This window comes from Thalassophryne amazonica, chromosome 22, assembly GCF_902500255.1.
Source record: "Thalassophryne amazonica chromosome 22, fThaAma1.1, whole genome shotgun sequence".
Lineage (NCBI taxonomy): Eukaryota > Metazoa > Chordata > Actinopteri > Batrachoidiformes > Batrachoididae > Thalassophryne > Thalassophryne amazonica.
The window spans coordinates 34,378,383-34,405,110 of NC_047124.1; the positions used below are offsets into that span (position 1 = coordinate 34,378,383).

Below are 26,728 nucleotides of genomic sequence, written 5' to 3' on the forward strand. Positions count from 1 at the left end.
ACAATCACAATTTGGGGTCGAATTTGCTGGTGTCGTGTGGGCAGGCTCGAAGGTAGGAGACGCCCGTCTCAGTCGAACCGGAACCACCCCGATCTCCTCTGCCACCGAACCCTGGAAATACTGGAACCGCCAAGTCCCGAATTCCCAGGTGGCCACTGCCTCCGCTCGTCGGATCCGGTACTGCTGGCAGGAGAGAGCAACAACACACAGGTGTGATGCGACAGCACCCAGTAACGAAGAGGGGAGAAGCCGCCTCCACCTCTTGTCAATGCACAACAGGAAGGTGAGTACTTATCCAAGCAATATAGCTTTTAGCAGTCAACAATCCTGAAAAGGTTTACCAAATGATTAGCTGGTTAATCAGAATAAGAATGCAGAGATACTACCTCAGTCTTAGGCGATATCTCGGCACTGAGGTGGAGACGCCGTCCTCCTGATATACCTTGGTGCCGAGTAGAAACAGCTGTGTCCAATAATGGGTGACAGTTGTCACCCTGGCTGCTCATCTCAGGTGGCGACGCCCTCTGGTGCCTGGAGCCCGCACTCCAGGCAGGGCGCCCTCTGGTGGTGGTGGGCCAGCAGTACCTCCTCTTCAGCGGCCCACACAACAGTGATGTTCTGCTTGTCTGGCAGGCCTCAGGTCAAAGGTCACAAGGAGGTTGTGGTGCAGTTGTGTGTTTTAGTTTGTATCCCAAACATCAGAAAATACACACTGAGAAAGAACCAAAGCATAAAAGAACTTTGAGTGTTCAGTATCTGTACAAACCATTCAGAGGATGGGGGTGTCAGCGGGAGGTGGTGAGTCTGCTGTGGCCAAAAATAATAATTATAATAAGAATAACTATAAAAAAATACCTCCATTGGGAAATTGCCCTTGTAATATGAATTAACTTACGTTTATGGGTCAGTTCATGTCATTCTTGTGGGTTCACAGTTCTGGTTCTTCTTTACTGAAAGTTGTGACCATCAGCAAGATTTTTTTCCAAATGAACAAACAGAATATAGAAAAAGATACATCTAGGAACTACACACTTTCATACAATCAAAGTGTCAAAATACAGAGAAATATAAAGTAAGAATTACAAAACAAAATGAAGAAAGAAAATGCAAGGACGACCTATAAAGGAAACAAAATGTTGGGTATAATTCAAATAAGCAAGAAACGACATATGTCTCCACAGATCTTTCTAACTATTTTGTTGGAGCAACAAGACAAACTGCACAAACAAGTGACAAGGTCCAAAGTTCAGGACCCAGTGTGAGGAGCTCAGTGCTCCCATTTACGAGTGCACATGTGTGGGTCAGTATATAATGAAAACAGAGAGCGAATCACTCAGTGCAGCGCTTACATGAGCCAGCTATCATCTGTCAGCCTGCCAGAAAATGTGTCCCCTGTCTTTATAGCCGGTATTACACTCTACCATCTGTTATTACCTCCACCAAGGAGGTTATGTTTTTGGTCAGTTTGTTTGTCTGTTTGTCAGCAGGATGACTCATGTTAAGTGAGACCAGCGTGCACGGTTTTAAATCACACACAGGAACTCGCTCAGCTGAAGCAGAAGTCAAGGTAGGAACTTTATCACATGAACCTCTTCAAACTCAAAGAGGTTAATAAGCTGAACAAATTAATGCCGAGATCTTATTTGGAATCAGGTCAGATCTCTGAGCATTGCTCCATCCACCACATCACATTACATCACAGAATCGCCTTGAGCTCTGGATGGCAACCACCCAGACAGACAACAGGTCCAGCCCCACTAGAGCCCATACAATATGGATTTGTTGGGGTGGCATATACAATGCAGATTTTTAAAGAGTAAAAGCAAAAATATTACACCAAAATATCTGCTGATATAAATTTACATTTTAAAAAATGGCAATGGCTCGCCACATTTCAATGTCAAGACGTTATAATAAAGAAATGTAGTCGAGGCTCGATTTGTTACAGTTCAAACAATTTTATTATTGATGAATGGAGCATACAACTAAACCACATCACGCTGCCGTCACTGAGATTGATAGTCCACGACTTTAGCCGCTCAGCATTTGCACAAAATAGACGTCTTGCCTATTTTGACCTCGCCTAGCTGCCAGTATAACGTCGCTGTAAAATGCCCACTCTGGCTGAAAATGAGTGACGGCTGGTCGCTTTTCCTCTGTCTCTTGTAGTTAATGTGACCAAGGAGTGATGCCATTGGACCTACCTCTGTTGGACAAACTATGTAATGACATCATTTCCAACAGCCAAACAGTATTTCTGCATTGTTTATTTTGGAAAATAAGTTTTTATATCAGCAAAAATAACACTAACAGGCTCATATCACCCACCAACCGATATACTGATCAGGCTCTAATCCACCGCTTAAGAGAAGCCATGTTATCTACCACAGCCAGGTGAGATGTGGGTGTCACCATGGACTTCTCCATCCGCTGGTGCCAACACTGCTGGATCATGCTTGGAGAAAATCACCACATAGCCACAATATCAGGTGATCGTACCCAAGGGTCCTCCAGAGAGACAACCAGTCATCACCTTAGGTCATAGGTTAATATCCAAGTCTCAAAATTGTGCAGTAGGGCAGGAAGAGGGCCCCTACAGATGCGGATCTTCGTCTTGCAAAGGTATCGGCACTGCCAAGCACCTCTATCCAGTGAGCACATGACCTCAGCTTTTTGTTATTAGGAATATTGTAGCCAAAGCTTAAATTTAATATTAAAAGAAAGACATCATTCTATCCCACAGACCACCTGCATATGCTCTCTGACCACATGCGTAAATCTTTTTCCACTCCTCCTCTGTGGCAACTGCATCCTCAGCATCCTTCTCCTGATGTCTTGTATCTGTCCCCTACATATGTGCAAACCATCTTGCCTTTGTCTGTCTCTAAACCACCTTTCCTGCACTGTCCATCTGGTTGCATGTCTGAATCATAAAATTTAAATTACATTTTCCCCTCTTACAGTGTCCAATATTTTACAAAGCATCAACTCAAAATAATTTTCATAAGTTTCATAATTTAAAACCTTGCACTGTGATATGGCAGCAGACTGCACTATCCACTGTGACAACACAGATGCTGGAGCTGCTTTGACTTTAGTATATATACAAAAAAAAAAACCCCAAAAAAACCATCTGATATCTGATTTATGTTTTGTGAATTTTTTTTTTTGTTTTTATTTTACAGTGAGAACAGTGACTACAACATGTTTATGCCAAATGACTGAAGATACAATTATCATCATTATGGCCCACTCACACGGCAATTCGTGAACAAACGGAAAAAAGTTAAAAAAAAGTCACAATTCTTTGAGAAAAGGTGGACGAAAGAGCTTTATCACCAAATAGCCTGCGAAGCAAGAGTGCAAAAGGGACGAAAGAGGAACTTAACAAAACAGAAGCTAACGATCTCAACGGTTTAAACGAAATGTGCCTGGAGCCACTGCTGGAGCAGTGTGTGTCTGCATCTCCAAGTTCCAGGACTCTGCTGGGACGGAGCTCATAGCGCCTGAGTCCTGGAGAAACTGTTCCTCATCCAGAACAAAAGAGGGATCACCTCCATCATCAGAAACCTCACTGTCTAACGACACTGCGCACTCCGTCTTGCTCCAATGAAGAAGAAAAAATAAATAAATAAATAAAATCTGGTGTGCCGTGGTCACTGCATTATGTTCTAAACTATATACATTGATTTATAACAGAAAACTGGCAAAATGGGGAGTAAATATAAGTGTAGAGATGATTGAATATATCAGAGCAGTATATTGATCAGGGTGTGTGAACGTGCATTGACTCACGTGCAGTTATCTTCACCAGTCGCAGCTGATCCACAATGTGAATTCTGTCTTCCAGAACAGCTCTTTACATAATCTTTTTAATTATCTACTTGTTGCTACATGTACATAAGGGCTGGATTGTCATTCCTACACTCATATTGTTATATTTAGTAAAAAAAATAATAAGCGCACGCAACAGCTGCTGCTGCATTCCAGTATTGCTGGAAATTACACAACTTTTTTTGTTGTTTCAAATTGAGCAGATGCTTGTGCCAAAATAATTAATTGTATCCACACAAAAGATTAATTCTTCCCTATATAAGGTGCCTGAGTCCATTGAAGCTGACTCCTCACCCAAATAAAAAACAAAATAAACAATCCAGGCAAGCAGGCCGAGTTTGCCCTATAATTTCCGACAGTACATGAACGCAGCAGCAGCTTCAGTGCGGAGAAACAGGCTTCTGTACTGTGTGAAAACATTCAGCTGGTTGAACGAAGTCAAAATAAACAAACGATTAAAAACATCAAGAACGACAGCAAAATGAAACACGGACGGATTGATGTTTTCGTTGCCCTTCATTCAAATTTTTCAACACTTTAAAAATCTTTTCTTGTTTCGTAAAGCTGGGCAGACACTGTACGATATTTTCAATCATTGTACTTGGCTCCAGCTCAAACTGTGCGACAAAACCGCAGGGTGTAAAAGTTCGGAGCATATAATGTTCTCACACTGTACGGCCTGATGCTCTGATGCGATCTGACTGCTCACATTGTACGTTCAAAAACCATACCTTGGACTCGTGTTTCCAGAAGCAAAATGTAAACAGAAGCTTTTTTTCTTTTTTCAAACTTTATTTACATTTCTTTTTTTACAAATCAAAATAAAATCAATTTTATTTATATAGCACCAAATCTCAACAAACCGTTGCCCAAAGGTGCTTTATATTGTAAGGCAATAGCCGTACAACATTTACAGAAAACCCCAACGGTCAAAACGACCCCCTGTGAGCAAGCACTTGGCGACAGTGGGAAGGAAAAACTCCCTTTTAACAGGAAGAAACCTCCAGCAGAACCAGGCTCAGGGAGGGGCAGTCTTCTGCTGGGACTGGTTGGGGCTGAGGGAGAGAATCATATAGCAGCATATCTACAAGAAGTCTCTACAAAAATCATAATTTTGTTGTCCAATTATTGCTGACTTCCCCTCCAACGTCATGAGCTCCAGAAGGATGCGGTCAGCTGACCTTCAGGTGGGCTGATGTAACGACTCTGCAGCGACGTCTGCAGGTGAAAGACAAAGTCATCATTTTTTAAGACACTGCATACTTAAATGTGACTTTTTAAATTTGTCGAGCACCGAGTGACGCACCTCGACAAACAACTTGAGTCGGGCAAAGGAGGCCATGTCCCCGCTGATCGTCACAGACTCGATCCTGCAGACAAATAAAATACTCATCAGAAGGAAGAACACCAAGGCCACAGACAGTTCATACAAACCTTTTTTTTTTTTTTGGAGGGGCAGGGGGGGATTTAATCAGGCTACATTTCAGATAATCTGGTTTTAAATAAGATCTAACCCAAAGTTTGGCAGGTTTACTTTTCAAAAGCTTTAATCAGGTAGAAAAGTGACAAACTGAATACAATTTAATAAGAAATTGATTTGAAAAAAACAACTTAAATCCTGGATGTTGAACAAAGGGAGATATTTGACTTTGCGCTCTAAGATATTCATTGACATTTTATTGAATATTTTTTTCTGACATTTATACTTTTTTGTCATTTTGAAGTGGATCTAAATTAAATTGGACGTCGGGACTCAAAAGCTTCAAAATGTTTGACTCAAGTGATTCATTTAATAATTCAAAACTCTTCAGTGAAATTGTGTTTCCTAAAAAAAAAAAAAACTACATTCATAATTTGAAGTATTCTGGAACTGTTCACATTAAGGTGATGCACATATTTAAGGTCGAAGGTGAGCATGTACCTTGGGAGGTATTCCTCTTTCAGCAGCAGGATGAGTTTCCAGAACTGGTCCTGATAGGCTTTCATCAACGCGTGACCACAAACCTGCATGAAGGCGACAGTTTAGACACCTCCACAAAACGCAGAAGCACAGAAAAAGTTTTAAAATGAACCAGAGCATTCTCTAAACACACAAAGCTCCAAGTGTGCTGATATAGTTACTCTTGAAGACCACTGGGAGACCGTTTCTGCAGCATTTTCAGTAGAACAAACTCTCAGCAGTTACAGAAAACACGGTCATGAGGTTCCCCTGCTTCATGTTCGGTTGCTTCAGCCTTACACACACACACACACACACACACACACACACACACACACACACACACACACACACACAAACTCACTTCCAGGAAATCAAACAGCAGCGTCGCTGTGACATCAGTCACTGGCTCCATGTTCAGCATCTGGGCGATCCAGCGCCAGCCGTGGTTCAAACCGTGAGGGCCCAACTGAAACAACATGAGGTCCAACATCAGTTATTCACATGTCTCACAACAACACACAAACAAAATGACACAACCACACATTAACTTGAGAAACATTTGTCTCTTTTTTCCTTCCATTCCTCCCAGGTATTGTGTCCAAATTACACCAAACCTGACACTTAAGGAGGTGGGTTCTGGAATCACCAACTAAGACCAAATTTACCAAAGGTCAACCATTAGGACCAGGTCATAGGTCAAAATGTAAGTTTTTCCACTAAAGTTTACACCACACTTGGCACATATATGGAGGTTGGTTCTGAAACTGCAAGTTGCAAATTTGTCAAAGGGCAAAAATATTTATGGTGTGTGTGTGTGTGTGCGTGTGTATTTGATGTTGCTGTTTGTTACCACCTGCTTGGAGCTGTCGGGCCACTTCAGCTGGATGATGCCAGCATAGAGACGAATCATGCCAGTCATCCGATTCAGGAAAATCCCATGGGCTTCAACTCCAGAGTCATCAACACGATAACCGAGAACCCTGCAGATGTGATGACATAATACACAAAACCTTACACACATTTCTCTTATTTTTAAAATCTATTTTTCCAAGAGGAAGCACACAACATGTGAAACAATTATGATCACTAAAGGACACATTGCACATTATTTAATGTCCCGGTTAGCAGCACAACATAAAAGTATCCATGAGTGTAAGTTTATCTGCACACAGTAATAATTAGTGGTCACTGATATATTTTATTGCCAATTATCCAAGGTCTGTGTCCCAAGAATGCTCCCTGTGAATTTGAAGACTCTGGCAGCAACAGCACTGGACTTATGCTGAGCACAGACAGACAGACAGACGGACGGACGGCAAGTCTTCACAATATCCGATGGCCGTATTTGATGGCCTCGGGTAAAAATAATCTATGTGTACCATAGATTGGTAAGGAGCTGCGTTCCCAAATTAGCTGACTTTATTCTCATTAATATGTTTAATGTTAGCACAGAGCATCCTGGAAACTGCATCAGATATTCTACCACCCAAGGGGCAACCATGTCTGTAAATATGAAATAGCAACTGCGTGTCATTACAGAGATACTTTCACAAGAGCCCATACTGTGTCTCCATGAAACACGCAGTGACGTGTTTGTTCCACTGACCTCTGATATTCTTCCATAGATGTGCCGGCCTTCTTTGGGGGGTAATGTGGGACTGCATACGGACACTTCTTGTGCAAGTGAGCGAGGATGAGGTCTCCCAATCGAGGGTGGCGCTCCCATATGCCCGAGACCACCACAGCGATGGGGAAGGCTGCTTTGTGATGGGAAGCCACTTCCTCTTCTCCTTGTTTCTACAGATGGAAAAAATAAATAAATAAAAATGACAAGGTGGAGATCAAAGTGGAACAGAAATAGCTTCGCCCCTGCAGCTATCATTGAACTGAATAAGCAGCAGCTGCTATCACACATGGATTTTCACTGCCTTTTATTGATCTGTTCTTTTTAAATGTGGTGGCCAAGTGGTTAATGCACTTGGTTTCAGTTCAGAAGGCTCCGGGTTCAAATCCCACCCCTGCCACATTTCTCCATGTAATGTGGAGTTGCGTCAGGAAGGGCATCCGGCGTAAAAATCTATGCCAAATCAACATGCAGATCCACCCTGGATTTGCTGTGGCGACCCCGAGCGCAAACAAGGGAGCAGCCGAAGGGACTTTAACTTGTTGGAACCTTGAACACTTTTTACCTCAAATATGTGTTGTAACACTGTGTTTCCTGTATGTGCATTAGACGTTTACCTCGCTGACTGCAAGCAAATCTACCTACGGGTATAAATAAAGTAACCTGTTACCTTTTACCCGGGGGCGCTGTTGAGCTGGTGATGGAGTAAGATGTGTTTTGTTTGAGCTCCTGTCAAACTTTTTATATTTTAAGTTAATACTTGCGCTGCACATTAATACATCAACCAATTTGCTCTGCAAATATTTCAGAAGGGGGGTGAAGGTATACATTTGAGTAAATGGCGATGAATCTGGGCAAATTTACAGTCACTGGAGCAGTGACCACTAGGCCCAACACCACCTCGAGACACACTCCTGCTGCCACCCTGGCAGGAATGTCTCCGGCACAGCCAGCTAAACCAGAGATGGACATCGACTCTGTGAATTTGGAAATTCTTCTCTCGCTGAAAACTGAAATTCCGATGATTATAAAATCAGAAATAAAATCGCATTTGCTGAAGACTTTGATTTCCTTAAAAGTGAGTTCCAGGCAGTAAAAGCAGAAGTAAAAAACAACACGGTAGCGATTCATTATGTAATCCACCAAATGAAAAAGACAATCCAAGAAATGGAGACCGGACTGTCAACATACGACATCTGTCCATAAAATATAGGTCCTTTTTATTTTTTAAACTATATGGATTTCATTCATATGTTTTTACATCAGACAAGCTTGAACCCTCGTGTGCATGCGTGAGTTTTTCCACACCTGTCGGTGACGTCATTCGCCCGTGAGCACGCCTTGGGAAGGAGTGGTCCAGCCCCCTCGTCGGATTTTCATTGTCTGGAAATGGCGGAATGAAAAGGGCTTTTTTCCATCAGATTTTTTTCAGATGCTGTTAGAAACTGGCACCTGGAAACCATTCAAAAAATGTATCTGGCTTTAGGTGAAAATTTTGCGGGCTTCACAGAGAATAAGGACTGTTAACTGTCGCTTTAAGGACCCCTTTAAGGACGGTTGTCGCGCCGCGCTCCGAGCTGCGCGATGACGCACAAACCACTGGATAATTTCTAAGCTGATGGCTCTGTGGATACGAGACGTCGTGTGCTCTTTCTCTGGTAATCACAAGAGCTGGACATCAGCCATTTTCCAACAGATTTCACTTTTAACCAGAGATTTTGTCATGGAACGCCGCGCGGAGGCTTCGCGCATCACGACCGATTCGCTTGATGAGCGAGTGAAAGGAACACCTCCGTTTTGGCGTGTCAGTGGACAAGTTTGGACATGTCTAGCTCTCCACAATTTCTCTGATACTTACTGGACTGGTAAGCATTGAAAGCTGAGACAGGCATGTCCTAACTTGTCCTCTGACACGCCGAAATGGAGGTGTCCTTTGTCTCGCTCATCAAGCGAATCGGTTGTGAGGCGCGAAGCCTCCGCGCGGCATTCCATGACAAAATCTCTGGTTAAAAGTGAAATCTGCGGGAAAATGGCTGATGTCCAGCTCTTGTGATTACCAGAGAAAGAGCACATGACGTCTCATATCCACAGAGCCATCAGCTTAGAAATTATCCAGTGGTTTGTGCGTCTTCGCGCTGCTCGGAGCGCGGCGACCGTCCCTAAAGGGGTCCTTAAAGCGACAGTTAACAGTCCTTATTCTCTGTGAAGCCTGCAAAATTTTCACTGAAAGCCAGATAAATTTTTCGAATGGTTTCCAGGTGCCAGTTTCTAACAGCATCTGAAAAAAATCTGATGGAAAAAAGTCCTTTTCATTCCGCCATTTCCAGACAATGAAAATCTGACGAGGGGGCGGGACCACTCCTTCCCAAGGCGTGCTCACGGGCGAATGACGTCACCGACAGGTGTGGAAAAACTCACGCACGCACACGAGGGTTCAAGCTTGTCTCACGTAAAAACATATGAATGAAATCCATATATATTAAAAAAAATAAAAGGACCTATACTTTATGGACAGACCTCGTAGTCAGGCGAGGTGGTGACTTTGCAGACTACAGTAAATACGCTGAGGATAGAGGTGACAGAGCTACGAGACAAAAGAGAGGAGATGGAAGGAAGAGCACGGTGGTGGAACATCAGAATATCGGGGCTGCCTAAGACAACTGGATGGAGTTCCACAGCATCAGTCTCAAAGCAGATGTGCTACAGCTGGATAAGGAGGTGCTCATCGACTGCTCACACACAAGCCTGGAACTAAAAAAAACCCACTGGGAAACCATGTAAGATAGTGGACAAGCTCCACAATTTCAAGACTCTGTCAACGTAATGAGCCGGGTGTGCACCCGTGCTCCACTTCGGTACAACAGGGAGACAGTTGCCATCATTCTGGATTACACTGCAAGAGTCACCAGAGCAACAGCCACGTTCACCGAGGTCAGAAAGCTACTCCACAACCATCAGAAAGTCCAGTTTGGCATACTGTTTCCAGCCTGTCTCCATATATAACAGAAAAAAAAAAGAATTTACCAATGCAGATAAAGCAATGAGCTAAGTTTAGAAGCACATCATTATTTTTTTTTGTTATACAGTACTGATCACCTTCATGCATAGGCTAAATATTATTTAGTTATAACTTAGCGACCTGTCACACTTGACAATTTAGCCAGCATATGCTGACAGCCCGTTTCCACCGAGCGGTTCGGATCAGTACTGCTTGATTTGTGTTTCCACCACCAGCAGAACCCTTTCGTGTGGCAGGCAGAACACATAAATATTGACAACCATGCCATCGAGCACACTGACGCTGTCTCTTGACCTCTCTGTTAGACACGGCGGCCAATTAGAAAACTTTAACTTTTTTTTTTTTTATTTTATGCAGAAGAATCAACTGATGTCTGTGGTAAACACTGACGTGAATGAATGAGGCGCTGTGTAAACACTGACGTGAATGAATGAGGCGCTGTGAGTCTTTCAACTTTTAAAATATGTTCATTGTCTGGTTGTGAAACACACCGGCGTTCTCTAGTTCAGACTGTGAGACAAACCACCGTGGGACTTCTTTTAAACGCTATGTTTCTTCAGCCACGAGTAAGAAAGTAAAGTATTTTCAGACGTCATTTTCCACAATCAGGACACTTGATGTGGATAAGTTTTCGTCAAACTGTTGTTGACCCCAACTGAAATGAGCAGGTAAGATTAAGACTTTATATTTACTCAGTGTGTCAATCAATCAATCAATTTTTTTTTATATAGCGCCAAATCACAACAAACAGTTGCCCCAAGGCGCTTTATATTGTAAGGCAAGACCATACAATAATTATGTAAAACCCCAACGGTCAAAACGACCCCCTGTGAGCAAGCACTTGGCTACAGTGGGAAGGAAAAACTCCCTTTTAACAGGAAGAAACCTCCAGCAGAACCAGGCTCAGGGAGGGGCAGTCTTCTGCTGGGACTGGTTGGGGCTGAGGGAGAGAACCAGGAAAAAACATGCTGTGGAGGGGAGCAGAGATCAATCACTAATGATTAAATGCAGAGTGGTGCATACAGAGCAAAAAGAGAAAGAAACAGTGCATCATGGGAACCCCCCAGCAGTCTACATCTATAGCAGCATAACTAAGGGATGGTTCAGGGTCACCTGATCCAGCCCTAACTATAAGCTTTAGCAAAAAGGAAAGTTTTAAGCCTAATCTTAAAAGTAGAGAGGGTGTCTGTCTCCCTGATCTGAATTGGGAGCAGGCTCCACAGGAGAGGAGCCTGAAAGCTGAAGGCTCTGCCTCCCATTCTACTCTTACAAACCCTAGGAACTACAAGTAAGCCTGCAGTCTGAGAGCGAAGCACTCTATTGGGGTGATATGGTACTACGAGGTCCCTAAGATAAGATGGGACCTGATTATTCACAACCTTATAAGTAAGAAGAAGAATTTTAAATTCTATTCTAGAATTAACAGGAAGCCAATGAAGAGAGGCCAATATGGGTGAGATATGCTCTCTCATACTTGCTGTATTAATCAGCGTGACTCAACATGCTCTTAACCTATATAAAACTTAGGCCAAAATGGCAGCAACTGCTGTGCTTCAAGACAATGAGTAGCAGGCGATGGTCACGTTGAGAGACAGTTTTTCAAGATGGCCGAGGTTTCACCCAGTCCCTCAAATCCATGATATTTTTGGCTGATTTTGATATACGAGGTCTGTGAGAAAACTATCCGACTATCCGGCCAACCACCAGTAGAGGACCTCCACTGGTGGTTGGCTCTCACCGCGGTATTGTATCACTTCCTGTTCCGGAGCACAGCAATGTTTTGCTGTATCTGTTCACTGTTTAATCTGTGCAGTTAGATTGATTTAGTTAACTAGATAACGTTTTGTTTCACAGTGTAATCTTCATGTGCCTTAGCTAAAGCACTCCTTCTGATGCAGTTTTATTTGTTGTTATCTATCATCCACCTGGTCGTTACTGTGAGTTTTTCTATGAATTTTCAGACCTTTTGTCTGACTTAGTGCTTAGCTCAGATAAGATAATTATATTGGGCGATTTTAACATCCACACAGATGCTGAGAATGACAGTCTCAACACTGCATTTAAACTATTGTTAGACTCGATTGGCTTTGCTCAAAATGTAAATGAGTCCACCCACCACTTTAATCATACCTTAGAGCTTGTTCTGACTTATGGTATGGAAATTGAAGACTTAACAGTATTCCCTGAAAACCCCCTTCTGTCTGATCATTTTTTAACAACATTTAAATTTACTTTGATGGACTACCCAGCAATGGGGAATAAGTTTCATTACAGTAGAAGTCTTTCAGAAAGCGCTGTAACTAGGTTTAAGGATATGATTCCTTCTTTATGTTCCCCAATGCCATATACCAAACCAGTGCAGAGTAGCTACCTAAACTCTGCGAGTGAGCTAGATTATCTCATCAATAGTTTTACATCCTCATTGAGGACAACTTTGGATGCTGTAGCTCCTCTGAAAAAGAGAGCCTTAAATCAGGAGTGCCTGACTCCGTGGTATAACTCACAAACTCGCAGCTTAAAGCAGATAACCCGTAAGTTGGAGAGGAAATGGCATCTCACTAACTTAGAAGATCTTCACTTAGCCTGGAAAAAGAGTCTGTTGCTCTATAAAAAAAGCCCTCCGTAAAGCTAGGACATCTTACTACTCATCACTAATTGAAGAAAATAAGAACAACCTCAGGTTTCGTTTCAGCAATGTAGCCAGGCTGACAAAGAGTCAGAGGTCTATTGAGCCAAGTATTCCTTTAACTGTAACTAGTAATGACTTCATGACTTTCTTTGCTAATAAAATTTTAACTATTAGAGAAAAAGTTACTCATAACCATCCCAAAGACATATCGTTATCTTTGGCTGCTTTCAGTGATGCCAGTATTTGGTTAGACTCCTTCTCCTCGATTGTTCTGTCTGAGTTATTTTCATTAGGTACTTCCTCCAAACCATCAACATGTCTATTAGACCCCATTCCTACCAGGCTGCTCAAGGAAGCCCTACCCACCTATCTTAGCTAATTATAGGCCAATCTCCAACCTTCCTTTTCTCTCAAAAATCCTTGAAAGGGTAGTCGTAAAACAGCTAACTGATCATCTGCAGAGGAATGGTCTATTTGAAGAGTTTCAGTCAGGTTTTAGAATTCATCATAGTACAGAAACAGCATTAGTGAAGGTTACAAATGATCTTCTTAGGCCTCAGACAGTGGACTCATCTCTGTGCTTGTTCTGTTAGACCTCAGTGCTGCTTTTGATACTGTTGACCATAAAATTCTATTACAGAGATTAGAGCATGTCATAGGTATTAAAGGCACTGCACTGCGGTGGTTTGAATCATATTTATCTAATAGATTACAATTTGTTCATGTAAATGGGGAGTCTTCTTCACAGACTAAGGTTAATTATGGAGTTCCACAAGGTTCTGTGCTAGGACCAATTTTATTCACTTTATACATGCTTCCCTTAGGCAGTATTATTAGACAGCATTGCTTAAATTTTCATTGTTACGCAGATGATACCCAGCTTTATCTATCCATGAAGCCAGAGGACACACACCAATTAGTTAAACTGTAGGAATGTCTTACAGACAAAGACATGGATGACCTCTAATTTCCTGCTTTTAAACTCAGATAAAACTGAAGTTATTGTACTTGGCCCCACAAATTTTAGAAACATGGTGTCTAACCAAATCCTTACTCTGGATGGCATTACCCTGACCTCTAGTAATACTGTGAGAAATCTTGGAGTCATTTTTGATCAGGATATGTCCTTCAATGCGCATAACAAACAAATATGTAGGACTGCTTTTTGCATTTGCGCAACATCTCTAAAATTAGAAAGGTCTTGTCTCTGAGTGATGCTGAAAAACTAATTCATGCATTTATTTCCTCTAGGCTGGACTATTGTAATTCATTATTATCAGGTTGTCCTAAAAGTTCCCTGAAAAGCCTTCAGTTAATTCAAAATGCTGCAGCTAGAGTACTGACAGGGACTAGAAGGAGAGAGAATATTTCACCCATATTGGCCTCTCTTTATTGGCTTCCTGTTAATTCTAGAATAGAATTTAAAATTATTCTTCTTACTTATAACGTTTTGAATAATCAGGTCCCATCTTATCTTAAGGACCTCATAGTACCATATCACCCCAATAGAGCGCTTCGCTTTCAGACTGCAGGCTTACTTGTAGTTCCTAGGGTTTGTAAGAGTAGAATGGGAGGCAGAGCCTTCAGCTTTCAGGCTCCTCTCTTCTGGAACCAGCTCCCAATTCGGATCAGGGAGACAGACACCCTCTCTACTTTTAAGATTAGGCTTAAAACTTTTCTTTTTGCTAAAGCTTATAGTTAGGGCTGGATCAGGTGACCCTGAACCATCCCTTAGTTATGCTGCTATAGACTTAGACTGCTGGGGGGTTCCCATGATACACTGAGTGTTTCTTTCTCTTTTTGCTCTGTATGCACCACTCTGCATTTAATCATTAGTGATTGATCTCTGCTCTCTTCCACAGCATGTCTTTTTCCTGATTCTCTCCCTCAGCCCCAACCAGTCCCAGCAGAAGACTGCCCCTCCCTGAGCCTGGTTCTGCTGGAGGTTTCTTCCTGTTAAAAGGGAGTTTTTTTTCCTTCCCATTGTCGCCAAGTGCTTGCTCACAGGGGGTCGTTTTGACCGTTGGGGTTTCTCAGTAATTATTGTATGGCTTTGAATTACATTGTGAAGTGCCTTGGGGCAACTGTTTGTTGTGATTTGGCGCTATATAAATAAAATTGATTTTTTTTTTTTTTCCCCCAAACACTATATGGATTTGAATCACGTGTGATTACATCAGACATGCTTGAACCCTCGTGGGCATGCAAGAGTTTTCACGCCTGTCGGTTACGTCATTCGCCTGTGGGCAGGCTTCGAGTGAGTAGTGGTCCCCTCTCTCGTCGATTTTTTTCATTTTTTAGGAATGGCTCAGAGACTGCTGCTTTGCTTGATCAAAATTTTTTCAAAAACTGTAAGGCACAACTGAGTGGACACCATTCGAGAAATTCAGCTGGTTTACGGTGAAAATTTTAACGGCTGATGAGAGATTTTGGAGTGTTACTCTCGCTTTAAGGACTGCCCACGGAGCCGGTCGGCGCGGCGCGCTCCGAGGCCCCGTCGTCTGGGTGTTTCGAGTCTTACAGGACAAGTTGGAACATGCCCAGCTGTTAAACAATTTCTCAGATACTCACTCGCTGAAAGCCATCAAAAGCCGCCTGAATTTTACAGAAGGTTTATCAACACGGAGGTGTTTTTCCTGTGGCACGTCACCATGAGCGGTTGTGCGCCGACAAGCCAATCTGTCCGCACGTCTTTCATTACAAAATCTCCTTTAACAGTGGAATGTCCGGATAAAATGCTGATCCCGACCTCTTCTGAAAATCCTCTGTTATCTCACGATGTCCTGGATCAACAGAGCCTGAAATGTGGATGTTCTCAGCTCGAAACACCCAGACGACGGGACCTTGGAACGCGCCGCGTCGACCGGCGCTGTGGGCAGTCCTTAAAGCGAAAGTAACACTCCATAATCTCTTATCAGCCATTAAATTTTTCACCGAAAACCAGCTGAATTTCTCGAATGGTGTCCACTCGGATGTGCGTCATAGGTCCTGAAAAAATTTTGATAAAGGAAAGCGCCATTTCTGAACAATGAAAAAATAGCCGGGAGGGCTGTACCACTCCTCATTCAAAGCATGTCCACAGGCGAATGACGTCACCGACAGGCGTGACAAAACTCACGCATGTGCACGAGGGTTCAAGCATGTCTGATGTAATCGCACGTGATTCAAATCCATATGTGCTTATCCATTTCATCATTCTGGAGTTTCAGCACCTTCACCTCCTCGACCAAGTCCAGAATGATTTTCTGCTGCTGCCTGACAGCAGAAACCTCTTCCGACAAAAACTCCAGAGATTGTTTGATGTCATCGATATCCTCAGCCACTTTCTTTGGTCCCAGTTGTTCGTCAGTGACTTGCATTCAAAAAAGCAGAGCGCAACAAGGATTAAAAATCCCAAAATATATAGTGCAAAAGTCCAAAAGTGTTAGACTCCTGCGTAGCTCCAAACGCCCCGCTCACGCATGTGCTGTCTGTGCCTGAATCAGACAGTGCATCAGTTTACACTTGATGCTCACAAAGCAGGAAAAGGATATACAGTGCAGGTTCATTGTCCTGTTGCACAGCAGCCTGCTCCAGGTTTCTGAAATGGAGCAATAACTCCACCTGGTGGACAGGTACCACTAATGCAGGTACAATAGAATTATGGCAAGAGCTCTAGTATCAGGATAATTTTGTAAATTAAAGGGACATGAAAATAGTGGTTGTAACAAAGAGGGGAAAAGAATTTACCTTTAATATTAAAGACTCAATTTAAAAATGTAAAAGGTATTTTGGGAATTTTACCTGACCACCATTTCTTATTATTGTGCTATCTGCTTTTTGAAACCAACTCTTTTGTTACTTTATATATTAGACACAAATAAGATGACTCACCACGAGCATCTCTGCTGTTCTATAATAAACAAAGTCCAGGCCCTGTGGATGATCAGAGGTGGAGACGGACCTCCCCCCAGTCACCACCGGTCGTCCGGAGAGCAGCTTGTCCAACTTGTCGAAGATTTCTCGAAGCTGGTTCCCGGAGACGCTGGAGATCTGATTAATAGGGGTGGTGGCTGCTTTCTTAAGGTCCATCCTCAGCTTCTTGATCTGAATGCAGGGAAGAGAAATCAAGACAGTCTGCACAAAAACCAACTCAGAAATAAATCAAGCCGTCAGCTGCTGTTTCACATAAGAATCACTTCAACAGCAGGTTTTTTTCTTACTTGTCTATCATGTCACCATTGTGGCACAAAATAAATGTTCTGTAGCACAATAAATAAATAAATCCTTTGTTGCCATTATCACCCACCATGGGATCACTTTTACATATGAATTTAATTCTCTAAAAATTACATAAAGTTCACATTCAAAAGTAGCAGACAAGTGAGAAATCTGGCAAATTTTCTATATTTTTAAATTGCGCAGTTTTAGGCTGAAGGCCAGTAATAACTAATATAACAGTAGACAAAGAGCAACCATCTGAACTCTTTTAGCTTGTTTGCAGTAAAATGCATGATCATCTCATAATTACAAGCTCAGCAGAAAGAGACTAGAACTCTTTAAAGCACATTCAAAAATTCTAGTATGAAATAGTTTCCAAGAACTTCACCCTCTTGTGGATTGCATAAGAAATCTGAGAAGTTCATGATTTTTGTTTGACCCCACCAAAACACTTAAATCCCAGTAGCATTCAAAACACAGGGGGACTGATTTTCACATACATAGTTAATTTATTATTATTAACCAAATACTGCATTATAGAAGTTCACAAGCAAAAGCACAAACCAACCTGGGTATCTTTAGAAGATGAGAGCAGACTGAAGGACTGAGCGCACTGACTTCCCGATTCCTGAAGCTGGTTGTACCACGTCAGTGTAGCATCATCTGCGTTGGACTTCAGCCCTGGTGGCAGAAACCATGCGTCAAATGTTTACCAATACAAAAGTAACATGCAGGAATAAATCTGAAAAATACAGTGTCAAGTATCGGTGTTCACAATACCTGAAAGGCAGCTGTGACTTACTTGTGTGAAGCGCCTTGAGGCAACTTTGTTGTGATTTAGCGCTATATAAATGAAATAAACTGAAACTGAATTGTGACTGTGGGCACTTGGGAAAATGCTATATAGAGAGATTCCACCTTTTTTAAACGTTTTTGTAAAATAAACTACAATAGAATTTCTTCTTTTGTGATTTATGGCATTATAACTACTTTGCAGTGCTGAAAAGCCATTTCTGAGTTTGACCTATGACTAGCTATGTTTGTATTGTTACCACAGAGGTACAGGATGTGCAGGTGCAGTGAAAAATAAGCCCATAGAGAGCAAACAATAAAGCACGAAGAAATTGCTTGGGGTTCGACAGATTAAAACAAAGACGGAATCTGGAAATAACCTGAAGCAAAGCGGAGTGGTGTTACTCCGCGTAGTGGTGTTTTAGACTCCGTGTCATGCATGGCTTCTCGTTGTTTAATGCGCTTATGCCATGGTCCCACACAGTGAGCTAACACAAGTATTTAATTTTCCTGATTGCTTCCACTGTCTGAATCTCACCTTTTCTCTCAGCTTTCTCCCTGGCCAACTGTGCGGCCGTCTTCTCGGCCAGCTGCTGGGCCTGAATCGCTGCCTGCTTTTGTAGCTCCTCTTCCTCCTCCTGCTCCTTTTTCTTTTTCTCCTGCACCTCAGAGGCCTCTTTGTGCAACAGCTGGAGGAGATCCCTCATTTCGTGAAGGGTTCGATCCGCCACATTCATGTCCTCCATGCAAGGAAAATCTCCCTGGAAGAAGAGAGAAGTCTTACTCACATCCAAATCCTAGTTCTTGTTTGTGTTTTGACACAAAGAACATGACGCACATTTTTGAAAACAAAAACAATGCAAAAGGGGGAAATCTAGGATTTTTGGGATGCACTATTACAAATATGCTGACTTGAGACTTGACTATTCATGACGACTTTGTCCCACCTCTGATTAGAGGATGAGAACAACCCCAAGAAAACCATCCCAACCATGAAGCATGGGGGTGGAAACATCATACTCTGGGGGTGCTCTTCTGCAAAGGGAACAGGACGACTGCACAGTATTGAAGGGAGGATGGATGGGGTCATGTATTGCGAGATTTTGGCAAACAACCTCCTTCCCTCAGTAAGAGCATTGAAGATGGGTCACGGCTGGGTCTTCCAGCATGAAATGACCCCAAACACACAGCCAGGGCAACTAAGGAGGGGCTCCGTAAGAAGCATTTCAAGGACCTGGAGTGGCCTGCCCAGTCTCCAGACCTAAACTCAATAGAAAATCTTTGAAAACCTGAAAGATCTAGAGAAGATCTGTATGGAGGAGTGGGCCAAAATCCCTGCTGCAGTGTGTGAAAAACTACAGGAAACATTTGACCTCTGTAATTGCAAACAAAGGGTACTGTACCAAATATTAACATTGATTTTCACAGGTGTTGAAATACTTATTTGCAGCAGTAACATACAAATAAATTATTTAAAAAATATATACATTCTGATTTCTGGATTTTTTTTTTTTTTTTTTTAGATTATGTCTCTCACAGTGGACATGCACTTAAGATGAAACTTTCAGACCCCTCCCTGATTTCTAAGTGGGAGAACTTGCAAAATTGCAGGGTGTTTAAATACTTATTTTCCTCAGTGTGTGTATATATATATATATATATATATATATATATATATATAATTTTTTGTTCAAGCTACAATCTGCATATAATAGTTTCATTGAATATGTCCCAGAAAGACAGACTCAAACTGAACAAAGTTCTACACCTGAGCTGAATTTAAGCAAACCATTCAAGCAATAAATGGTAAGAGGAGCACAGTGGAGCACTGCTGCTGCAGTGAGTGGCAGTGGTGAAAGTAGATGAGTTGGAATACTTGGAGGGTGAACTATGCAAAGAAGTGGAGAGTGTGATAAAGGCATGAAGTGCAGGCAGGGTGGAGTGGGTGGACAAAAGGCAGGATTGATTTGTGATAGGACATTTGCAAGCGTGAAGGGGAAAGTGTACAAGACAGTGCTAACAACAAGACAGGAGGCGGAGCTGATGATGCTGTGATTTGCTTTGGGAGTGATGAGGATGAACAGGTTTACAGGGTACACAGGGAGAAGGATGCTGAGGATGGAGCCACCAGGCAAGATGACAAGATTGAGGCTAAATAGAAGGTTTATGGACTTGCCGGGTGGAGGGCATGGGGCGGTTGGTGTGACAGAGGAAGATGCAGAGGACCAGGTGAGATGGAGACTGATGATCTGCTGTGGTGTCCCCACCAGGGGAGGAGCCAAAAAGAAGCTGATGCTGTGGATGCCAGACGGTTAAAGTAACAAAAATAAAGTAAAAATAAATAAACTAAAAAATGCAGACCTCACAGTCACAAGGGTATCCCTTTGAGTGACCCCCCTCCCCCTTCAGAGCAAGAAATATCAAATATAAACAAACTCCATAACTGACCTCTGATGTTTTTCTCACAACCTCTGACACCTGAGAGCAGAGCTGGTTCCCACGGGTGCTGTATGTACTGAGACAGGTTGGCGGGATGAAGGTCATAGTCTGGGTGGACAGCTGCAGCTGCTGGTTGAGCTGCAAGATCTCCTTCTGGATACTGTTGAGGTTCCGTAATCTCTCACTGCCCTCCGCCTCCCGCTGGCGCTCAAGCTCCGCCTCCCGCTGGCGCTCAAGCTCCGCCTCCCGCTGGCGCTCAAGCTCCGCCTCCCGCTGGCGCAGGTTCAGGATCTGACAGCAACAAGGATGAAGACCAAACTGATTAACTGGCAGCATTCATGAGCAGTCATCAAACCGCTAAGTAACCAGTGGTGACTGGATGAGGGCAACGATACTACACCAAACTGACAGAACATACAGAGTGTTTTTAGCTAACAGGAACAGGAATCCAGACAAACAGAAATGTCACTATTTCCCGATTGAAAATTCCAAGATACAAATTGTAAACAAGAGCAACAGTCAACACCAGTAACATTGTGACCTCAGTCTTAAGACATAACCTGCATTGTATTATCATAATTAGTTCAATAGCTGTTCATTGATTATTTACACCGACTGCTCATGGTGAAGTCAATGTAGGTGATTTGGCCTGAGTTTCCCAGATGAACCTCTGACTTCAAGCTCACTTTCAACATATATATATTGTAAAATCCAGTGTGGGAATAGACAAGTCACGAACAGTAAGTTCTCGCATCTTATAGTTCTCTAAATTAAAAGGGCAAATAATGAGGACAAACTGATTAGATGTTCCTCAACTCTGGTGCCACAGGTCAATCCAAAAACCACATCTGTTTTGCTTATGTAATATTCCATAGACAGTGCCACCCGCTGGACATTTCTAGGTTTGTTGCAGAAAATATCATCATCACATGCATGATGAAAATTAGGAGCAGGTGTGGTTGAAGTGATATGCAGCTTGAATTGCGCTGTAATTTTCAAAAACCCCGGTTTGGTTACCATCAAGAGCAAAGCTGCTGCCTGGTAAATTGTGTTATTAATTTAATGTGTGCTCGTGGAGACAGAACTACCAAACCTCTCAAATACAGCAGACCACAATACCTTTATTCTGTGCTCTTCCTTCAGCTTCTCCTGGCGCCTTATGCTCTCTTTAGTCCTGCCATGCAGAAAGAGGCGGTGGGGGTGGGAGATAGAGTTTCAACACACACATCATATCAACCTTCTCAGAAATGTTCACCACCAGCAAATGCCAGCTCTTACTCTCTGTCGATCATGTCTCTCATGCTCTGATGCTCCTGCCGCTGCTTCATCTCCATCAACTCTTCAAAGTGTTTCAGTTGCTCTGATGCATGGCTCACTATGGCTGCAAAAACCTGCTCCTGTCTCTCCTGCCGCAGCCGGAGTGCCATCTGGGCCAAGAGATGGAAGGAAGCGTTTATATTTTATATGTGCAAGACATTACTTGAAACTTTGCTTCTGATGCTTTAGGGGAGAGACTTAAAGCTGACACTCTCACCTTGGCCCTTTCCCGGTATTCCTCCTCACAAAGCCGTATCTGGCCCGCGATCTCCATGGCTCTGGGCGAAAGCACAGACAGGGCAGGCGGCAGTGTAGGGCTGGAAACGTTACAAACATCTGGTTCTGAATGGCCGTTCATCGTCTGACTGCTGGTAGCCTGTATCACATTAAAGTGCAACAAAACTCAAGTTCAACACAAACATTCCACTTTTTTTTGGGGGGGGGGGGGGGGGGGGGGGATCATAGCTGAGGAAGAGTGTTAAATTTCACCTGTTAAAATAGGAAATGTAGGTCAGCGCTTCCCATTTAGGTCTCCATTCTCAAATGTATTTTAGATTAAGTGACTTTAATTGTATTTTAAATTAATTTAAATTCTAATTCTAAGTCACTGTTTGTGACTTTAAAAATTTGCAAATCAGCTTTTAGTTGTGGAGCCATTCAGTCAGGCTGCACAATCAAACCAAACAGACAAGATACAGTGGTAGGTCAAAGTTTGGGCCCCCTGACGATTTCCATGATTTTTCTTTATAAATCATTGGTTGTTTGGATCAGCAATTTCAGTTAAATATACGAGGTCTGTCCAAAAAGTAATGGACCTTTTTATTTTTTTCAAAAACGATATGGATTTGAATCATGTGCGCTTGCATCAGCCAAGCTTGAACCTTCGTGCGCATGCGTGAATTTTTTCCACCCCTGTCGGTTGCGTCATTCGCCTGTGGGCAGGCTTTGAGTGAGCACTGGTCCAGCCCCTTCGTCGGATTTCCATTGTCAGGGAAATGGCTGAGCGACTGCCGCTTTGCTCCATGAAAATTTTTTCAGTAAACTGTGTGAGACAGCCAGGTGGAAACCATTCATAAAATTCAGATGCCTTTCGGTGAAGATTCTATCAGCGTCACACAGATTAAGGACCATTACAACCGGATTAAAGACGGCCCACACCGGCAGAGGGCGCGCCGCGCTCCGAGCGGCCATCGACAGGCTGAAACGACCAGATCATTTCCAAAGTGAAGGCTGTGTTGATCTGGCACGTCGTGTGACTACCAGAGAAATCGCAGAAAATGTGGACATCAGCACTTTTGCAGCACATTCCACTGTTACAGGAGATTTTGTAATGAAAGACGTGCAGAGATATTCGCGCGTCGGGACGGTGCCGCTCATGGCGCACTTAATAGTGCTTACCAAGCCAATTTTGTCTTTCAATAATTAGTGCTAAATGTATTCAAATCAATTAAATGATAAGGGTGCCCCAATTTATGCACCTGCCTAATTTTGTTTAAATAATTATTGCACACTTTCTGTAAATACTACAAACTTCATTTCACTTCTCAAATGTCAGTCTGTTCGTCTACTATATGACATATTTAACTGAAATTTCTGATCCAGACAACCAATGATTTATAAAGAAAAATCGTGAAAATTATCAAGGGTGCCCAAACTTTTGCATACAACTGTAAATTAACATGACTGTCAACACACAAGCATGTCAAAGTAAACTAAATAAATAGAGCATTATTGAAATGTTCAGATTTGATGCCAAGTGTGAAAAAACTGAGACCATGGTCCTCTGGAAGAAAAGGGTGGATTGCCCCCTGCGGGTGAGGAGAGAGTTACTGCCCCAATTGGAGGAGTTTAAGTATCTCGGGGTTTTGATCACGAATGGGGATAAGTTTGAGCATGAGATCGACAGACAGATTGGGGCAGCGTCTGATGTTTTAGGGAAGCTGTACCAGACCATTGTGGTGAAGAAGGAGCTGAGCCCAGAAGGTGACACTCTCGTTTTATCAGTAAAATTACATTCCTGTCGTGACCTACAGTCATGAATTTTGGGTAATGACTGAAATAATAACGGTCACGGAAACAAGCGGCGGAAGTAAGAGTAAGGAAATAAGAGGGGTGGAAGTAAGAGTCCTCTGTCAGGTATCTGGGTTTACACTCCTCGACAGAGTGAGAAGCTTGAATATCTGGGAGGGACTCCAAGTAAAGCCGTTGCTGCTTCGCATTGAAACTAGCCAGGTGAGGTGGTTCAGGCATCTAGTGAGGATGCTTCCAAGTGATCTCCCTAGAGACACCTGCCAAGCACATCCAACAGGGGAAACCCAAGGTACGCTGGAGAGATTATATTTCCCATCTGGCTTGGGAATGCCTCAGGATCCCTCGGGAAGAGTTACAGGACTTGGCCATGGATAGGGAAGTGTAGGATGAGCTGTTTAGTCAGCTGCCAGTACAATCCGAATAAACAGCCAAAAATAAATGGAAAAAACAAAAAATGAAAAAATTTAATAACCATATGAAACTTGGATAAAATGAAATCATGCTTAAGCAAAAGCTACTGAACCAATATGGGAACAATCTCTGGAATTTTTCCAAACTGGAAAAAGGCTTTTTAGTAACCTTTAATATCTAAATTAAAAGATAATATGGTGTCAAAAGTACAGACATGACTCTCTTTCATGGTGACATCTTGACTACAAATTACTGGGTTGTTGTTTTTTTGGTTGTTTGTTTGTTTTGTCTTTTTTTAATGAGTTTGGGAGGTCCTACAACATATTCCAAAGCAACTTGTACAGTGCACCTGGAAAGTATTTACAAAGTATTCACACGACTATCCCCATGAGTTTACTCCATTTCTGAACAAGGGTGTAACATAACAAAATGTGGACAAAGTGCAGCACTGTGAATACGTTCAGGATGCACTATATTAAATAAATAAATAGATAATACAGTACTGTCAACTATGACCACAAGATGGCACTGTTTACAACCACAGATGGCACTACTTAATTTCTCTGATTAACTGCTGGTGACGTGTGGCATGCTGATGTACTCTGTAAAGAGACCTGTTACTATTCATTTTACCCTTTAAAATCCATTTTATTAGTAAACAGACCAGGCCGAACAATCTACGGGGAATCTCCAGCACCAATCAGGGTTACGTATTTCCTTGATTAAAAGCCTTGACCTTGAATTAGGAGCTGCCTCATTTAATGGCTGAGTCAAATTTTTGTCTGAAAAAATAAACGCCTGCCTTAAATAAGTGCTGGGCAATATGTGCATTAAAAGCATTACATGTAGCTGAGCCACTCTTTTTCCCCTCAGTCCGCTGCGGTGCCTTAAAATCGTAAAGCCTGATTTATGCTTCTACAACTCGGTGGCCATGCAATGGCGTTGACATGCGCATGACCCTTTTAAAGTTCTTTGTCGCGTTGGTGGGCGTCTTATTATCAAATGTATTTGATCCATGATCAAAATGTAATCTGCGGGCGCACTGCAAAAACTATTAGATAAAATATGACGGGAGAGGAAGGAGTGAAAATGTAAAAGTGACAAATCACGGCCCTGTTGGGTCTCCATTGTTTGGCAGGTGCATGTCATGCTGTGGGGAGGGTTCGCAGCCCCACAGAGGGCTCTGATCTAAAGCAGTTGTCTTTGGTTTGCCACACCCAGGGATATATGAACCTTAACACCATATTACAGTGCAGTCAGCAAGGAGCATTTTGTTAATCACCGGCCTTGAATAAAGGCCTGCCTTGTTTAGGTGCCAGGTCTGAGCACAGTTTGAAAAAAATAGAGGCATCGAATTTCCTCAAATCAGCAAGTGTCGGTGCTGAAATTCATTTCGTGCCTGTTGTGACTGGGCACATCCAGACTGTTTTCATTAAAAACCCGAGGGGGTTTTACTGAAAATGCATTGCGATGGGGTGGGACGTTCTGTCTCATGTGAGCAAATATCCATTATAATATAATATCCAATATCCAGGCGCCTTTCATTGAGATCGTGAGCTACGGTTTTGTTAAGTTCCTCTTTCGTCCCTTTTGCGCTCTTGCTTCGCAGACTGTTCGGTGATAAAAGCTCTTTCGTCCACCTTTTCTCAACGAATTGTAACGTTTTTTAACTTTTTCCCTTTGTTCAGGAATCGCCGTGTGCTGTGTGACTGGGCCATTACATGGAAAACCACAGAAAAACATTGGGACTTTTGCTTTAGTCCGGTGAGTGCGAGTATCCATTTATACATTGACGGTTTAGGTGGGTTTTACTGTATATGCGGATGAATATCATCAGCAAAGCTGGATTTTCTAAATCTGATTACCAACTACTTACAGTGCAAGTAAGTCGTGTGACATAAAGGGTGAAAAATGGAGGAATATCCCATATTTCATTGCACAGAAATTAGAAGCTGTAACTGGCACACAAAACATGGTGAGATTGCACGTGTATAAATTAAACCACAAAAGCAAATAATTTAATTAAACATATTCAATTATATGGACACACACAAATTGCTCACACTAACACACACCATGAGACAACAAAAATGTCAGATCATTGTGTAGTCAAAGGGAGACTCACCTGCTCAGCGTCAAACTTTGAAGGCAGAGCCACTGAAAGCACAGTGGGTTTACCGTTGACCTCAGGAGTAGATGCAGCTGAAGAAGGACAGGCTGGACTCTCCACAGAAAAGCCAGGGCTGGAGTGTCCAGAGCTCACAAATGATGTCTGCAAAGACTGGTTGGTAAGCCGATCCAGAACAGCACCAGCAAATGGGGACAAGCTGAGAACCTCATTGTACCCTGCCAAGATATCCTGCAGAAGCACAGAAAAGTTAATATCATGCATGCAAGCTTTAAACAGTAAATTACAAACTCAAAGAAAATCTCTCTCTCTCACACACACACCGATGTTTAGTTAAATATGTTCAACATTTCATATTCAAC

At 42.5% G+C, this 26,728-nt stretch overlaps 2 protein-coding genes across 5 annotated transcripts in view; one reads left to right on the forward strand and one right to left on the reverse strand.

The window, feature by feature from the left end:
- Positions 1–26,728, forward strand: part of LOC117503794 (NACHT, LRR and PYD domains-containing protein 3-like) — a 354,710-nt gene that overhangs the window by 126,890 nt on the left and 201,092 nt on the right. The gene's annotated exons all lie outside the window — the stretch shown is intronic.
- On the reverse strand, positions 4,984–22,165 carry LOC117503802 (nucleoporin GLE1-like). Its single transcript, XM_034163066.1, has 13 exons — positions 22,014–22,165; positions 21,758–21,906; positions 21,599–21,653; positions 20,489–20,770; positions 18,579–18,801; positions 17,817–17,929; positions 16,922–17,134; positions 7,383–7,573; positions 6,627–6,756; positions 6,138–6,242; positions 5,756–5,838; positions 5,141–5,204; positions 4,984–5,052 (listed from the first exon to the last, which is right to left on the reverse strand). Exons 1-13 carry the CDS (start codon positions 22,152–22,154, stop codon positions 4,984–4,986), a joined length of 1,818 nt encoding a protein of 605 aa, XP_034018957.1. The 5' UTR covers positions 22,155–22,165.

What these genes read in the sequence shown, in the direction of transcription:
- LOC117503802 (XM_034163066.1), bottom strand. Translation starts at nt 22,154, where the DNA reads ATGAACGGCCATTCAGAACCAGATGTTTGTAACGTTTCCAGCCCTACA. An exon ending in CCGACAGCTCCAAGCAGGTG is followed by an intron (nt 6,243 to 6,626) that starts GTAACAAACAGC and finishes ATGTTGTTTCAG; the next exon opens with TTGGGCCCTCACGGTTTGAA. An exon ending in GACTCAAGTTGTTTGTCGAG is followed by an intron (nt 5,053 to 5,140) that starts GTGCGTCACTCG and finishes TTTCACCTGCAG; the next exon opens with ACGTCGCTGCAGAGTCGTTA.